Genomic DNA, 17,834 nt, shown 5'->3' with positions numbered 1-17,834 from the left:
AGCACCAGGCAAAAGGGTGCCTATTACGTGGCCGTTTTCCCGTATTGTCCGATCGAGGCTACATAGGGAGAAGCGAAGGCTATTCACAGTCAGTTCTAGTGTGGCTACCGCAGAGTTGTACTGTGACAGTCGCCGAGTGTGTTACCAACAGTTCTCAAGGCAGCATATTGCGAGCAGAGTTGAAACATAGCAGCCTGCGAGTGTGCGATAACTGAGAAGTCGGCGAGCGGAAGACTTATTGTGTGCTTTCCAGACATAGTGATTGCTGTAGTACAGTTGTACTCGAAGTGTGTATTTCAGGGAGACTTGTATAGCTCCCGCGTTATTAATAAGTGAGGACAAGTGAAGACGGTGATAAGAGATTTTGTTGTAGGGTTTGTAAACTGTGGAAACCCGTGACATTGTGATAATTAGTTGTGGCCGTTATTTGTAGATTGTTCAATAAACCAGTTAACGATCTCTACGGCGTATTCAGTAACGTAAACACGTTACAATATATACATACACATACACACTCCATTGACCAATAAGAACAGGTATTGAGAGTGCAAAAGAATCTAACGTCACACTTCCTTTCTATTATTTATTGCCGTGGTTGAACTTTGTTTTTTGTGAACTAAAACTCTTTCGAGGGCTGTAAACACAGATCACATTTTCACTATAAATTTATTGTTATGATGGTTTACGAACCAGGTAAAGGTAAAGTTGTCCATGTGCTTAACTAATTAAGCACTGCGCCATGAAGGCGTATGGGGGAGTGGATGTATAGATCCACATTTTCGTGTACCTCGGCACTACCTGGAGGTAAGTGATCAGCTTCACGCCACTGCCGCTTTACCCTAGGGGAAAAAGCCCCCGGTACCGTTTGGATAGGAGGTTGAGTGGGGACGATATGGAGAAAAGAAAATTGTGACCGTACCGGGACTCGAACTCCGATCTTTCGGTCGTGCAGCCCGTAAGTCGCCATACTGACTGCGCTACGCCGGCTCACCGGGTCCGCGAATCGGAGTAAGAGAAACCAGAGAAAGCCGGACAGTCGAATAGATTTTACGTATAAAGTTCAAAGAGGTTTCGGGGTTGAAACTAAGTAATTAACTTCACGGTGCAGGGCTCTTCTAGAGATTCCAATAGCCGTTGAAATACTCAGAAAATTCCGTGCATTTTATAGAAGCCGAAGGCGCATTAACGCGATAAAAAGAATGCACTAAATTGCAAACAATTAAGAAACCGAACCGTAAAGAGATTTGGGAAGAAGTCTGATGATGGTTTCCTTTCATATGAACACCAATGAACTTAAATCCCAAGTTACATGAAGAAGGTGAGGTGGAGTCAGGAGCAGAGAGGCAATAGATTGAGCTTGCTAATGTAAAATCAATGCCACATTCTGAGAACACTAAAAAGGTTATTTTAAATAGTATACCCTTGCAACGACCGGATACCTTTAATGTACTATCCCGCTGAATCCCTCGGCTCATCCTGCTTTCATTTGCAAGAGATTTATGAACTAACTTGACGTTACGTTACATCAGTTCACGAAAATTACCAAGGCATTAACTTTGCTTGTTCTATGCGAACCCATGGAATTCTATAAGGGATACACTATCTCTCGATGCATGAAAGCTTGAGAGAAGAGAATTTGAACTTCTATTTCTGCTTTTCTAAAAGTCATCTGTCATTTTAAATGTGTGAGTGAGGGAAGAAACAAAACGGGTTCTGCTGATATAAGGAGAAACAGTCGTTTTTCTGAGGTACTGCGAATAAAAAGGAATAATTTCAAACTCACTGTTCCTAACATTCTACCAAACATTTTTTGTGGGGTGATTTTTTAACCGTAGTCAGATAATGACAAGGAAAGTTGCTTGAACCACAACACTGCAGATGAAAAATCATGTAGTTTTATTTTCTCCCTCTGAAAAAAAAAACTTCACCAGGACAATGTGTGTGAAGGTTTATCATATAAGAAAGACGATCACATATGATTAAAGAAAATTAATTTTAATATTTCAGCCTTGTGTTTGGTTACAGTTTCTATTATCATATTTTTACATTTTAATTCTTAAGTAAGTAAAAAGTAAAGCTAATTCCTGGTACTCATTTCTGTTAGAGGCTGAGTCGACCCCAAGGCCATAGTGCGACTGGAAGGATTAGTCAACTGAAAAAATCTAATGACCTCATCGGGATTTGAACCCGCGACCTTCCGGCTTGTAGCATAGTGCCTCAATTAATTATTAATATTGCTAAAATTGATATATTTAATAAATTAAGTCCCTAAAACTTTTAGCATATAAAGATCACGGATTCGATTCCCGATGAGATCATTGGATTTCTCAATTGACCTATTCCTTCCAGCCGCATTATGACCCTGGGATCGACTCGGCCTCTAATAGAAATGAGTACCAGGAATCTTCCTGGGTGCAAGGGGTGGCCGGCGTGTAAGGCTGACAACCTGACCGCCATCTGTGAGCCGATTGTCTAGAAAATGTGGGAGCCTCGACGTCTCACAACCTTAAGGGCCTTCACGGCCTATTACAGGGATAGCTTTACTTTTTGGGATGGTATGAAAATAATACTGGTAGTAATGATATTATTTTCTTCCAGAATACAAAGTTAACTCTTATTATTCTGAAAAAAAACTAAATAAGTGGATTATTTATAAGTTGAGAGTATTAGGAAATTCAAGTTCTTATTTTAGTGCCCTGTAATCTTTCAAATATTTTGAAATTGTTGGAGCTTGGATTCAATATCCACTCGTGACGTAGTGATATTCTGTTGTAATATATTTATAAACTTAAAGTTTAATAACACGATCCTGCCGATTGGAGTGACTTTGCAATCTATGCAGTGTATTGTCTACTCGACACGAGGAGAGTGGCTTCGATTCCAAGTCCAGGCACAGAGATATGTAATCGTACTACTATGTGTTTTCTTGTATAATTAGATGCCTTGCGATTAGCTATGTTACTGTCCAAGGAGTTCCACCGTACAGTTATGAGATTAATACAATGCGATTCTAAATTACTGTTGCAGATTCCGTGGCCTATAATTTTAAAATCTGAAAAACAGAATGAAACTGCCGATGGAATTTAAAGTATAAGTCAAAAAGTTTTATTTTACAACGCTGTACTCGCCGCATTGATGTCTGGGAGAAAGCATGACGTCATACGTGAAAAATGGCGACTCTTCAAGAGAAAGCATTGTGCGTACTTTGGTTATTTGGAACAAAGTCCGGTATCAAAACTCATCGTCCTTACAGAACTCATCGTGGAAAAAAATATCGTCTTCAGATAATGCACTCCGATATTGGTTAAAGCAAATGTCCGAGAATTTCCTGACATGCATTTCCCTGGGAGCTGGGTTGGGCGTGATGGACCAATTCCGTGGCCTCCACGCTCACCCGATATTATGCCGCGTGACTTCTTCCTGTGGGAATACGTTAAGGACATTGTTTACAAGACCCCTCTGACGTCACTCGATGAGCTGAAGCTCAGAATTGTTGCTGCGATCGAAAAAGTTACACTGCAAACGCTGGAGAAGCTTCGGAGGGTAACTGAATACCGCTTGGACACTGCGTGCCCCGAATGGCGCGGATATTGAAGTTGTTTAGCATTTTGCAGTATTGACTCTATAATGAATAAAACTTTTTGAGTTACATGTTTATATTCCGTTGCCTATTTTATTTTATTCTTTCCGAATTAAAAATTATAGGCCATGAAAATGCCCACAATAATTTAAAATCACGATGTGTTTTCAAAAGTTGAAACCGTAACAGGCAACAGGGCTGAAAAGTTTAAAGTAGTTCTTCCTCGTGGTTTATTTTATGCCTGGATCGGCATACCAAATGAAATAGTGTCGAGCTGTAGGACAGTCAGAAAGGACGTGGAAGAAACCAGGAGTGGCATAATCTACGTACTATCCTGGTATTTTTCTTGTAGGTGCTAATGAAACCCACAAAAGACTCCAGTCACTTTAACAGATATCCAGCCGAGATTCGAACCGAGAACGTTCCTAATACAAGTCGACAGTTAATGAAGAAGAAATCATTAAATTGTGAAAATAATACCGTATAACCTCGTGTAAGTTCTCAACAGGGGTGAGTGGAAGTTAGCGTTTCCATGGCGACAGTCTCCCTGCCACTAACCTCGGAAGGACGGCTTACAAGAGAGAAGCCGATTAGTTTACCTTGGCATCTAGCTTCTGCAGTTCTTTGCTCAGGTCTTCTTCAGGCTTGCCCTTGCCTCCGCCTGCCGCTACGGGTGCTTGTTTCCTCGCCATGTGGCCGCGGAAAGAAGCCTGTATCTTCGTAGCTGCGTGGCACAGTTCTGCCAAAACAAGAAAACAAATATCACCAGGTTGCTGTGGCCTTGTTCGAAGTTACGTGACACTTGCAACGCAGTTCAGATGTTAAGTGAAGAGGACACTTGACTACACTGATAGATATTAAATGACATACTATGTTGAAAACAGTGGTTGTCGCCTCATCACCGAAGTTAAGCAACATTCGAGTGGGTGACCGCTTGGGAAAACAACGTACTGTTGGGACTTCATTTTAAACTGGAAGCGCAATAGATCACTGTAGGTCGCGGTGCAGTGAGTTCAGTCCGCAACCTACAACTGCTGGGTGTGTTTGGTATCAATTCGCTTCATAGTCGGCCTCAAGCTATAAATTTTTTATTTTTTACTCTACTTTCCTTTTCCCTTCTCTTGAAAAAATTAAAGCAGTCTTATGCTATTTTCATGTCGTCTGTGTGTCCCAATTATTAACGTCTGAATCCCTGAACTAATTTTTATGAAACTTGGCATGTATGACACGGAACCTGAGTCCATCTCAACGGCATCATTCATAAATTCCTCACATCAATTTGTATCCGTATGTGTGTCCTCTCTACTTGTTAGGCAATGGCTCGGTAAAAAAGTTACCGCAGCAACAAATATACACGCAACAATAAAAGAACTGTTGGATGGGTCATCTTATGTGGCGTCCATATGGTAACAAAGGAAGTATGCAATTAGATCTTCCCACAAATTCTTGCATTATATCAGAGCAAAATGCCAGAAAACCTGTGCACTAGTTAGGAATATAAATGCTTTAGGAGGACTGAAGAAGCGGTAGGTGAGCTATCCACTAAAGAGCATGGAACGATTGAGTAGGGATAGGTAAATCAATTTTTCAATATTAAACTTTTGTAATATCTAGTAAATAATGTACTCGATACGTTGCTGACAGGTTCAATGATTGATGAAGTTGTGTGAAATGGGCAGTAGCTATTAGCCCCTAGAAGCATGAACTCATCTAAATAATGTTTATGAATGCAATTCCTACCTCACAGAAATACACAGCACCTTCCTTACAAAGAAAAAAAATATTAATTCCATTTAGGAAACTAATTGCTGCTTATTCTAGGAAAAGACACATTACGTGGTCAGATTGCAGAATATTTTAATAGTAACAATTTTGCTGTAAAGGATTTAGTAGAAGATGATCCCATATTTGAAACCTCCAACTCACAATTCACTCACATTTTACAGAAAAAATATATCACCCTCACCAAAGAAAGAAAACTGAAGTTGACCATTCGTGTCATATCCTTATAGTGAAAAATTTTATGAGGAAATATGGCACCAGATTTCATTAAAATTGTTCGTTATATTTTGGTCGTTGGTTACTTAATGACACTTTTATTATGGAGAGTACATGGCATCGGGTGATATACACGTATATTTACATAGACAACAGCAAAGTTTTTAAACGAATAATATCAGGTCTTATTTTTCTGTCTTTTTTTTTTCGTAAATCTCACTGGTAGAGACAAGCAGCAATATATAACGCTATGTAACGTCATGTAACGTGATAGCTTATTACCTTGTAGGATTGCTAGACCTTCTTCAAACCCCGAAGCTGGACTGTCACACACTATCAGTTAACTGCGAACGCTTATTTGCACTTACGCCCATGCCGAGAGGAAATGTCTCGAGTACTCAGACAGACGATTGTACATTATGCAGTAAATAACTTAAATATTATAATACGAAGGTCACGTACATATTTAATATTAATAATGACAATATAAATAACTGAGCGGAGTTTGTAATGGTGACAAATTGCGTTTTCTTTGATGCGCAAACTTCATTCTTAAATTTATTCCGATAAACGTAAGGTTTTAAAGAGTTGTAGAAAAATGGTTATGCGACTAAGGCTTTCAGATAACAATTGTCATCTCTCCATAGGAAAACAGCCAGGTCAAATGGGTCGAATTTATGGGTCAAGTAAGAACGCAGTGAATAGTTAACAAATTAAATACACTAAATGACACGCGTAGCCGGTCACGGTAACCGAGCGGTCTAAGGTATGAACTGTCTGCGCTCGCTCGGAACCCGGGATCGTGGGTTCGAATCCCGCATAAGGCATGGATGTTTGGTGTGTTTATGAGTTCATTTTGTTTGTGGTGTTTTATGTTTAGGTAGAGGCCTTGCGAGGGGCTGATCCCCCGTCCAAGGAGTCCTACCGAATGTCTAAGATCCAGTAAACCGAAGTGAAACGGACAGTTTCGTGGAGGTAGGCCAAGGCCAAAATTGGGGCTGTAGCGCCAAAGGGAAAAAAAAATGTTTAAGAGAGAAATGATGAGACTAGTCTGCAAAACAGAAGACTGTAGAGAATTCTAAGTAAGTAAGTAATTAAGTAATTATTACTTATATAATGGGAGCACACGGTAGAGCGGTTGGTTGGAGCACTATGCTACAAGGCGGAATGTCGCCGGTTCGAGTCCCGATGAGATTTTTTTTTTTTTTTGCAATTTACTTAATCCTTCCAGCCACACTGTTGTCCTGGGGTCGACTCTAACAGAAATGAGTACCAGGAACCTTCCTGGGGGTAAAGGGCGACCGGGGCGTAAGGCTGACAACCTTACCGCCATCTGTGAACCGATTGTCTAGAGAAAATGTGGGAACCTCGACGTCTCACTACCCTACGGGTCTCCATGGCCTGTTACAGGGATAGCTTTACCTCTTACTTAGATAAAAATCCAAATTCCCGCTTACTGACACACCTACAGAATTACATAACTAACAAACATAGCTCATTGGGCCGCGCCATAGCTCAAGCGGTTAGTCGCTGGCTTCCCACCGCGGCGGCCCGGGTTCGATCCCTGGTCTGGTCAAGTGGAATTTGTGGTGGACAAAGTGGCGTTGGGGCAGGGTTTTTCTGAGTACTTCGGTTTCCCCTGCCAATCTTCATTCCAGCAATTGCTCCACAATCACCCTCACCTATCATCTGGGGCTGGTCCAATAGGCCAGAAGTGGCCGCAGTACAAGGGACTTAGTCCCACCCCACTAGCAATAAAAAAAAACATAGCTCATTACCTATCTGTTGCATTAACTAAATAATCCGCTAACTGGCCAACTTACTCCACGAAACAGAAGACTTCTTCAGAAGCGAACAATTGCTCACCTGGGAAAAAAATGCTTTTCACTTTTTATGGAATCCGAAGTTTCATTGCAGCTTTCACGAGAGCCCCTACTAGATTCTGTCCTGAGTCAGACGATTTCAGTCCACATCTTACTTAAAATCTACATTAATTATATCCTACGTACGACTCGATTTCCTAATATACTGTGCGAATTTCTTATCTCCTACGCGTGCTTCATGCCCATAAAATTTCATTTTCTTAGTTTAATCATTTTAATAATATCTGGCGAACGATATGCATATCTTAGAACCCGTAAATCAAAATGAAGTCTGAATCATATGACGTAATTCCCAGTTCACTTGTGGAAGGTTCCGACAGAGCCATCTGTTGACTCGGTTTGTTATGTCAACGCAACGTCAGGGCCGTGAGGCTCTCTCATACATCACTTCGTGACGTTCTCGTAGCAGATCCGGGAACTGGCAAACGGTCAAGTCCTCATAGCAGTCACAGCGCACCCCGCTTTCAATTAGCTCAACCCAGTTCTTTCTTTTATTACTTTTATATCAATTTCTGATAATATACAGACGTGATTTCCGTTCACAAGGGATGACTTTTCGTTTTCCATTACGTCAGCACTCATTTCTGACACCATCAACACTCCAAATATTCAGCCCTTTGTCTCTGTATCTCCATATTTGTATTTTGTCTACAACTTCTCTGGAGATACATCAGACGTTCTGCAGGTGACCTTAAAGGCACGAAAGGTAAAGTTGTCCCTGTGCTTAATTAATTAAGCATCACGCAATTAAGACGTCTTGGATATAGCTCCAACATTCTTGACCACGGTTCTAGATGGAGCTGAGTGGTCAGCTTCACGTCCGTGGAGGTTTATCCCTGGTATCTTTTGGACAAAAAGCTGGATGGGACCTAGAGCCAGTCTTGACGCTGTGAAGTACAGAAATATTTCTATTCACTATTAGCAATCGAACCCCGGTCATCCAGCCCATAGCTCGTCACTATACCGACCGAGCTATAATTAATAAATATAATTTTAAATAGTATCTTTACGTAATCCTTGTACTTTTCTCTTTTCCACAGCGTCCAGACGTGTTCTGGGCTTCACCTAGCCTTCTATCTAATATGTACAGGGGTAAAGCGGCAGGGACGTGAAGCTGACCATTCATCTCCATCTAGTGTGGGGGGGAAAGAATTGTGGAGCTATACATCCACTCCTCCATAGGTCTTCATATTACAGTATTTAAGTAATTAAGCACAGGGACATTTTTTTACATATTCTTTGCATAGAAACATCCATCATCGGAAGAATGTTCCATGTCCTGGAATGTTACTGGTTTGCAGCTACAGTTGGGAAAGGTGAACAGGAATATTAATATCTGCTGTGTGGAAACATTTTGAGTGCGCACGTGCATATCTTGAATGGCGTGGAATAAGAAATGTGACTTCGGAAATCTTGAGAAGGAAATTGTTTCAAAAATTTCCGAGACTGTTTCAATTTCCTAAGTACATTACCAGGACTTCGCTACGAAGATAGAAGAGGACGGTTTACTTGCAGCGCGCTGCAGAATCGGGTTTATGGTTTCAACATGAATGGGAGCAAGTCCTATATTCCCAAAGAAATCTCCGTTATGACTCTTTAGGTTTCCACCATATGTTGTAAACAGAATGTAGTATTTTTCAAATGATAATGTAATTATTTACGTCACTATCTACTGATGACGTACCTTCGCATATGATTTAGACATAGAACGGTCTACGAAGCTATCGTATAGCAAAATGCTGCATACCAAATTTTCGCTTGTTATTCTACGCGGGTATGGAATTTGATCTCCTACCCTGAGGAAGGAACACAGATAGAGGTCATAATGTCTGAGGTTTCCACGGCGGTGAAGATTCATATTGTTATCGTCAGGGTTGCGACACCCTGTAGTCTGGTATGTATGCACTAAAATTTCGAAGGAAATTTCTGCTTCCATTTTCAGGGCAGTATATTCCTCCGAAACATAGTTACATATCTAACACAAGAGCCTACACTAACAGTATGGAAAGATATCTCAGACAATAATTTACCTTGTCTAATACAGTTCACTGAGTAGTCGGAATAGGTCAGCCGGCTCGGATTCGATTCCCGGTACAGGTAAAATTTTTATCTTCTCCTTGGCTTCCAGACCAGCTATCTGGCCCACCCAGCCTCCTGTCAAAATGGGTGCGCGAAGGTAAAGCGGTCGGGTCGGAAGATTACCAATCCTTCCATAGTGCTGAGATCAAGAAAGTGGAGCTACACCTCCACTCCCCTTTATATTTTCATGGCATACTGCTCAAGTAATTAAGCACAGGAAAGCTTTACCTTTTTAAAGCATTTCACTGACAATTTATTACAGATATCCATCAATCGATCTCTATAGCTATCTATGGAGCTACAACGTTTTTGGATCTTGACTGTATGCACACAGTCGGTAGGACCCCTTGAATTGGAGTCAGCCCGTCGCAAGGACGCTACCTACACACAGACATCCATGCCTCCAACGGGATTTGAACCCAGTTCATGCCTTACAGCGCGCGGCCACTGTATAGCACAGTCATAACGAGGGCAGTGTCACTGTACGCGCTAATGAATTTATTTGTGGTTCGATACATTAAATTACAAATTCGAGATAAAAGCACTTTTCAGGTCTCTTTTATCAGTGCGCCGTATCGAGACATAACCTACAAGAGGTCAGGAACAAGCGAATATCGAATTATCGATTTGCTTTCCACTCCATGAGCACGTGTTTTATCTATTTTACTGGAGCAGTAGATTCAGGCCAACTTCGCTAGCGATAACAATAGATAGGCCGCTAAAAGTCGGGAACAAATACATTATTTAACATTTCAAAGCACGAAGTTTCGTCTAATTAATATTTAAAAATTCAGTTCCGTCTCATACAAACACAGTTCGCCTCCATTAATAAGACCAATTGGATAAATCTGCTCATGAAATCAATATTATATATACACACACACACATCTACCCTCTCCACCCCGTTTCTCCCAAATGGCGGGAAGAGGAAGCTTCTAAAGAGAGAAAGCTGTTTCTTTGGAGACAATGTGAGAAAATGGGTTCGAAACCAAGCTAAGACATTTCCCATTACTTCCCCCATAAAAGACTGGAATGATGAAGACAAAGATTGTGCAAAACTTCGTATATTTCATAATAGCCGTGGCAACGGGACACGTTTACATTCTGTCTTAAATATCAATAGTCACCAAGACACAAAACGTAGTTCCTGAACTTGCAGTGCGGGTTTCTCTGCACAAGAACTCCAGTAATACTGAACCGCGGCTTATCTTTGGAGTCACAGGAAGTGCACAGACATGCTGTGTGCGCTCAGTGCTGAAGCAGGTATTGACCAGAGTTACTGACCACAATTACCTACCTACTCACACACCTACACACCCACACACCAACCCATCCATCCATTGAACTAAATAACTAACTCTATGAACCTGAGTCCTCCTTAATGAGAAGCCGGAAGTCACAACATTTACCAATATTTTACGGAACCCGAGGGTTCATCGCCGTGTTCACAACAGCCATACACTGGTCTCTATCCCGATGTAGCTGAATCCAGTCCATAGCACCCCATAATATTTCTCTAAGATCAATTCTGACAGCATCGTTCCACCTACGTCTAGGTCTTCCAAGTGGTCTCTTTCTTTCAGGCGTTCCTACAAAAGACCTACATGCATTCACCTTCTACCCATGGGTGCTACATGGCCTGCCTATCTCATCCTCCTTGACTTAATCATTCTATTTGGCTAAAAGCATATGTTAGCCGGTCACGGTAGCCGAGCGGTCTAAGGCATGTACTGTCTTCGCTCGCTCGGAAGCCGGGATCGTGGGTTCGAATCCCAGTCAGGGCGTGGATGTTTAGCTTGTGTTTGTGCGTTTTTCTGTGTTTTGTACAGGTAGAGGCCTTGCGACGAGCTGATCACCCACCCAAGGAGTCGTAGCGAATGTGTAAGATCTAGGAAAACCGAAGTGAAGGGAGAAGTTCATGGAGGTAGGCCTAGGCCCACTGGTGTTAGAAAAAAAAAAGCTTAGTTACAGAAACCCCCGTTGTGTAATTCTGAAGTACTTATTTAAACAAATAAATACATTTGTAACATATTTACGTGAAGGACCTTACAGGATAGAAACAGCAGCTGTAACTCAAAGTCCGATATGTAATTTGTTTCATTCACCAATGGCTCTACAGCCCTTCGTTGGACCTATACACAGCCGGTAGGGGGATCAGCCAGTCGCAAGACAAATACCTACACATAGAACAATACAGACAGAATAAACGCACACATACATCCGTGCCTTGAGTGGGATTCAAACCCACGATCCCAGAGCTCCAGGAAGCGAAGACAGTTCGTGCCTGAGACCGCTCGGCCACTGCGATGGGCCGTGTAATTTATGCAACAGTAAAATATATACAATTCGGTTCAAAGTACAGAGGCAGTAAACAGATAAAAGAATGGAATTGATGAAAATTACTGTACTCAGGAATGCGACGCCATGTAGTTTTGCACATATACCAAAGTTTCTGATGTATGCGCTGCAGAATAGAACCCGAAATGTCATCTGCGTGAGTCTTCAAGTTCTTCAAGGGGAGGGTGAGTAAGAGAGCGCGAATGCAGCAATGGAAGGTCCACCGAATGAAGACCTGTGCTCGGCAACGGCCCGCAATTCATTAGCTGTGTTCGGCTGAGTGCAGTAACGTGCTCTCTATGGCAGGTTCACCGAATGAAGATCTGTGCTCGGTAACGGACCGCAATTCATGAGCTGTGTTCGGCTGAGTGCAGTAACGTGCTCTCTATGACAGGTCCACCGAATGAAGATCTGTGCTCGGTAACGGCCCGCAATTCACCACTCTTTACACGAGCCAGCTTCAACAGGCTATAATGAACTAGTGAGCTGGGAAAAAGAGCATCGGATAAAGAAGGACGAAGCACCAAGAACGTCATTAGGATTGACATTTCTGACATGAGTAACATCACGAAACAAAGTTCATCGCGTGGTCATTAGCGACAGCAATTTCATTAAGCAACCAAACAATTAAAGGCCAAGGTAATTTTGTGATGGAGTTAATGCACTCTTTCCCTCACCATATCTGGGACACGATAAGTGGAAGGCTGACTCAGTCTGTTCACTGGATGCGCAGGCGATACGAGGTGTTGGGACGGACACACGTGGCGACGCAGTCATTGAAGGAGAGTCCTACACGAGAAACTGATATTCAGTTGAAGAACGCCGTCTTCTGGGATGTGCCGCCGTGTAGACATTCTGCGAACCGTCGTTTCGGAGGAATAATCGCCTCTACCAGTCGACTGCAGCCATCTACTCACGCTGGTTCATCGCTTGCGGATTTTTCTACCCTGTAGATGGAGGCGATGTTCCTCCGAAACGTCGGTTCACACAAGATCTACACGGTGTCACATCCCAGAAGACAGCATTCTTCATAGTCAGCGTCGTGAAAACCTCAGAACTGATATTCAGTTTATTTGCTGAATTAAACTGTCCTTTATAGAACCGAAAGTTCATTACACCATTCAAAAGAGCACCACACTGATTTCTATCCTGAGGCACTCGAATATGTGTGTATATAATATGACGGAATATGACAATTTGCTAGGCAACGACTCCACTATAATTTGATTAGTGGCTGGGTACTGAAACCACATAGACATAACTGAACAGAACCAACTTTTTTATGAACATCGAGGTCCAGCAGAATCAGGTTTTCCACCAGTTTCCTTTTTTTCTCAGTGAAAATTGCTAGTGAAATTAATTTTCATATAAACAACAAGCCAGGGCAACCATTACTGTCAACACCAATTCCCAAACTTTCAAACACAATCCCTCCTCTCACTGCAGCCCCATTGCGCCACAACACCCTCCACTGACAAAAATATTAATAACAGTAACATCACAAATGCCTGAGGACGCAAGTGAAGGTATGTGTGAGTAGCAGTTGGGGTAATGTGGAAAAGCGCGCCGTAGGCGAGAGATATAAGCCAGGGGCTTCACAATGCGGCCCTGAATGTTTTGGAAGAGTGGCGTAAGGCAATGGTATAAAATATAAATATGAGATTTGAAGTTTGTATTATAGTCTTCTTCAGAATGATTAAGACAAAGATGATGAGATTGACAGGGCATGTAGCAAACATGGGGAGAAGAAGAATTCATATAGGATTTTGATGGAAAAGTCAGAAGGAAAGAGACCACATTGAAGACCTTGAGAGTAGCTGGGAGTAAATTATTATAATAAATCTGAGAGAGATAGAATGGAGTGGATTGTTCTGGCTCTGGAAAGGGACGAGTGGAGGATTCTTGTGAACACGGTAATGAGACTTAACGCTGGAATTTCTTGAGCAGCAGAGCGACTGAAGGTTTCTCCAGGACTCATGGAGCTAGTTAATATGGTCTACTTGATTATAACAACCTGTAGTTTAGTAAGTTGGCAACAATGTCTCTGAGAAAATTTGTCTCTCTCTTCAGATTAAAGAAGACAACTTGGGTGCCTTCCAGACTACACGGAGTCTTAACCCAAAAGATCACGACATGAATAGAACCTAGACGCTTCCACAGGATATATTAACGAGCATATAGATATAGATCTGATAGAATCGAGAATTTAGTCAAGCAGGATGAGCTGGGCAGGGCATGTAGCAGGAATGGCTAGAAGAAGAATGCATATAGGATCTTGGTGTGAAAGTCAGATGGAAAGAGACCACTGGAAAGACCAAGGTGTAGGTGGGTGGACAACATTAAAATGGATCTTAGACAAATAATACGGGGTGATATGGACTTGATTGATCTGGCTCAGGATAGGGACCAGTGGAGGGCTCTTGTGAACACTATAACGAACCCTCGACTTCCATAAAATGCTGGGAAATTGAGTAGCTGCAGAATTTGAGGTTTCTCAAGAAGGGCTCAGCTCCATGAGTCAGTCAGTGAGTGAGTGAGTGATGTCATCGGTAAACGTTCCTCAACATATTTCACCGCCAAGATTGTGCATATATTTCTTGTCTCCACCAGCCTAAAGTTAATTAACGTGTTTTCTCTCCTACAAAAAGAACGTAAGCTACTGACATTTTTCTTATTGCTAGTGGGGTGGGGCTAAGTCCCTTGTACTGTGGCCACTTCTGGCCTATTGTACCAGCCCCGGATGATAGGTGAGGGTGATTTGGAGCAATTGGTGGAATAAAGATTGGCAGGGGAAACCGAAGTACTCGGAGAAAACCTGCCCCAGCGCCACTTTGTCCACCACAAATTCCACTTGACCAGACCAGGGATCGAACCCGGGCCGCCGCAGTGGGAAACCAGCGACTAACCGGTTGACCTGTGGCGCGGCCTTAGCTACTGACATTTATCAGGTTCCGCTCTTGTGTTTAGTTAAATTGGCTCAGGCTGATGGAGGCTATGTAGAGAACAAAGCCTAGCGCAGGGGTACACGGACAGCACCAATAGAAATGTGCGCCTTCACAAAGCATTTGTCACAGAAGCTTTTTATTCTATGGCTGCTTTCAAACTCCATTCTCCCTCGCCTTTATTTTTGCACCGTCGTCTACCAACCTCTGCATTTACAGGAATATTTCGTCTCTTTAAAATCTTTATGAAGTTTTCCCAGAGCTGTGAACGTCACATCAGCCTCATTGTTCCGTAATTGTTCCGTAATGCTCTTGTTCTTGTCCGAGTCGGTAAAGCGAATAGGAAAAGAGGCATTTCAAACCGAAATGCCTGATCTCAAATCTGCTCACGTTCGAACCGATTTACAACACAATGAAAATATGGCACAGGGAATAACAATTGACTTACGAGACACCACACGAATACAAATAATTTTGTGAATATATTTTAACAAAGTTAATGGTATAAAACATCCATCATTTTCATAGAATATATTCATATGAAACTCAACTTGCACAGCGGCGCAGGTTGGATATATTAAAATTTGATCATTCAAGGTGGCAACGTCATTAAATGTTTCCTCACTGCGATCCAAGGTTACAGAAACTGATATAAATATCATCCTATTTCAAGGAAAACTGTGATTTGGTGGATTAATATATAGGCAAAATACAAAATGTTCTCATTTTGTTCATGTGTTTAACAATGTATATTTTCTTTCAGTATAATCGCGTTATTAATTATGCTACCGAGTTTTCATATAATGTTTATTTTTACATGAAATTTATCTGTTTCTATGGATTTGAATCACACTTCATAAACCTTCTACAGTCAGTTTTGGATTTATAAACAAGTTATGGCAGCCTAGCAATCAGACCACAGACGGTGAAGATACAAATACATTCTGAAGATTTTCTTAGGACTCTTATAGCCCATTCAGGGCCCAGGCCTCTTATTCAGTTCCGTAATAATTTTTTTACAGACTGTAGGACTCCTTGGACGAGTGAGCAGCTTGTCGCAAGGCCTATACATAAACACAAGACAACACAAACACAGAATAAACGCATACACACACAAAACATCCATGCCTTGAGTGGGATCCCGACTTCCGAGCGAGCGAAGACACTTCATGCTTCAGACCGCGCGGNCGGTCACTGTAGCAGAGCGGTCTAAGGCATGCACTGTCTTCGCTCGCTCGGAAGCCGGAGTCGTGGGTTCGAATCCCACTCAAGGCATGGGTGTTTAATTTGTGTGTGTGCGTTTTTCTGTGTTTGTGTACAGGTAGAGGCCTTGCGACGAGCTGATCACCCGCCCAAGGAGTCCTACCGAATGTGTAAGATCTAGAAAAACCGAAGTGAACGGAGAAGTTCATGGAGGTAGGCCCCACTGGGGCTGTAGTGCAAAGGGAAAAAAAAAAAAAAATATAATTATCGTTTTTTTTACGTATTTTGTTACTTATACTTTTATACAGCCATTTTTTCCAATTCGCATTTCTACTTCTCTCTCCGCCCTCCGCTCCTAGTGCTTCATTGTGATGTTGCGGAAAATATGTTTACTGCACTCACAGGGCAAGAATCATAGCTATGTGTGTTTATGTAGTAATTTACATAATGAATTATTTCGTTATATGATTGAATCGAAATCGTTGCGTCCTAATGGTATCGGGCCCCACTTCATGATTTGAATAAGCATATAATTTTGTAGCACACTTATCTGATTGTGACTAACACGTCCCGTGACACAACGCTACAGTCGCATAAAAAAGTCTCCATGTTACATACCGCCAAGTGTCAATAAGGGCCAGAGTCAGCCTCTTGCAAGTCTCCATGTTACATACCGCCAAGTGTCAATAAGGACCAGAGTCAGCCTCTTGCAAGTCTCCATGTTACATACCTCTAAGTATCAATAAGGACCAGAGTCGGCCTCTTGCAAGTCTCCATGTTACATACCGCCAAGTGTCAATAAGGACCAGAGTCAGCCTCTTGCAAGTCTCCATGTCACATACCGCTAAGTGTCAATAAGGACCAAAGTCAGCCTCTTGCACACTCAGAACTTCGATACTAGAATGTTTCAGTGGCCATGTTCACAGATTCAAACGAATTTCCGATGACGGCGATTGAAAGAGCAAATAATGGACCGCTAGACCGGCAGCGGTTGTCATGACTACATTCCTGTGACGTCACTTAATATGGCCGCTCTGTACATATATCTCGTTTTCCATTTACCTGCATGAATAAGAGTAGTGACAAGTAATATTCCGAAGAGAAATATTCAGTTAGTTTGTTCATTTCGTTGTCAAAAATGATTTGCTACTCTGTTATCACTCTCTCAGGAAAGAGGCCAGTTCTTACGGTGGCATAACAAGGTCCACCGCGGCCCCTGTTTGGACTATTGTACCAGCCCCAGAGGGTGACTGTGGAACAATCGGCGAAATTTGAGTTGGTAAGGGAAACCGAAGTACTCGGAGAACACCTGCCCCAGCGCTACTTTGTCCACCATAAACCCCACATGACCTGAACGGGCTCGAATCCGGGTCTTCGAGGAGGGAAGCAGGCGAATAGCCGCCTGAGCTATGGCGCGGCCTAACATGGTGTAAGTATCCCAGAAGCTGTCTTGAATTAAATGTCAGAAAATATTGTAATTTTCCTATACAAACAGAAAAAATAAACTCCGTGGTCTGTAGTCCGCAAGCGAACTATACCGACCGATTGACCGCCGCTTGTCGGCGAAGTTTAGTGCCAAATTTTGCTGATGGAGGGTGTCGTGTGGTCAACGCAACGAATCCTCACGGGCGTTAATTTCGGTTTTCTAGACCGTAGCCGCTATTTCGTTGAAATAGTTCCTCAATTATCATCACGAGGCTGAGCGGACCCCATTCCAGTTTTGCTAAAGGTTATTTATATTATTTATAAAATATTACACAGGTATGTAGTGCTAAATATTCTTTTTATTATTTTGAGATCAGTTACATTTTT

At 42.1% G+C, this 17,834-nt stretch overlaps 1 protein-coding gene across 1 annotated transcript in view; it reads right to left on the bottom strand.

Annotated features, from left to right (window-relative positions):
• Positions 1–17,834, bottom strand: part of LOC111865514 — a 163,233-nt gene that overhangs the window by 35,411 nt on the left and 109,988 nt on the right. The window contains exon 4 of the mRNA XM_023853609.2: positions 4,180–4,319. Coding sequence (XP_023709377.1) covers positions 4,180–4,319 — 140 coding nt within the window. The remainder of the gene's footprint in view (positions 1–4,179; positions 4,320–17,834) is intronic.

The sequence above is a fragment of the Cryptotermes secundus genome, unplaced genomic scaffold (assembly GCF_002891405.2).
Source record: "Cryptotermes secundus unplaced genomic scaffold, Csec_1.0 scaffold555, whole genome shotgun sequence".
NCBI classification, from domain to species: Eukaryota; Metazoa; Arthropoda; class Insecta; order Blattodea; family Kalotermitidae; genus Cryptotermes; species Cryptotermes secundus.
This window is presented reverse-complemented; position numbering and strand designations above follow the sequence as displayed.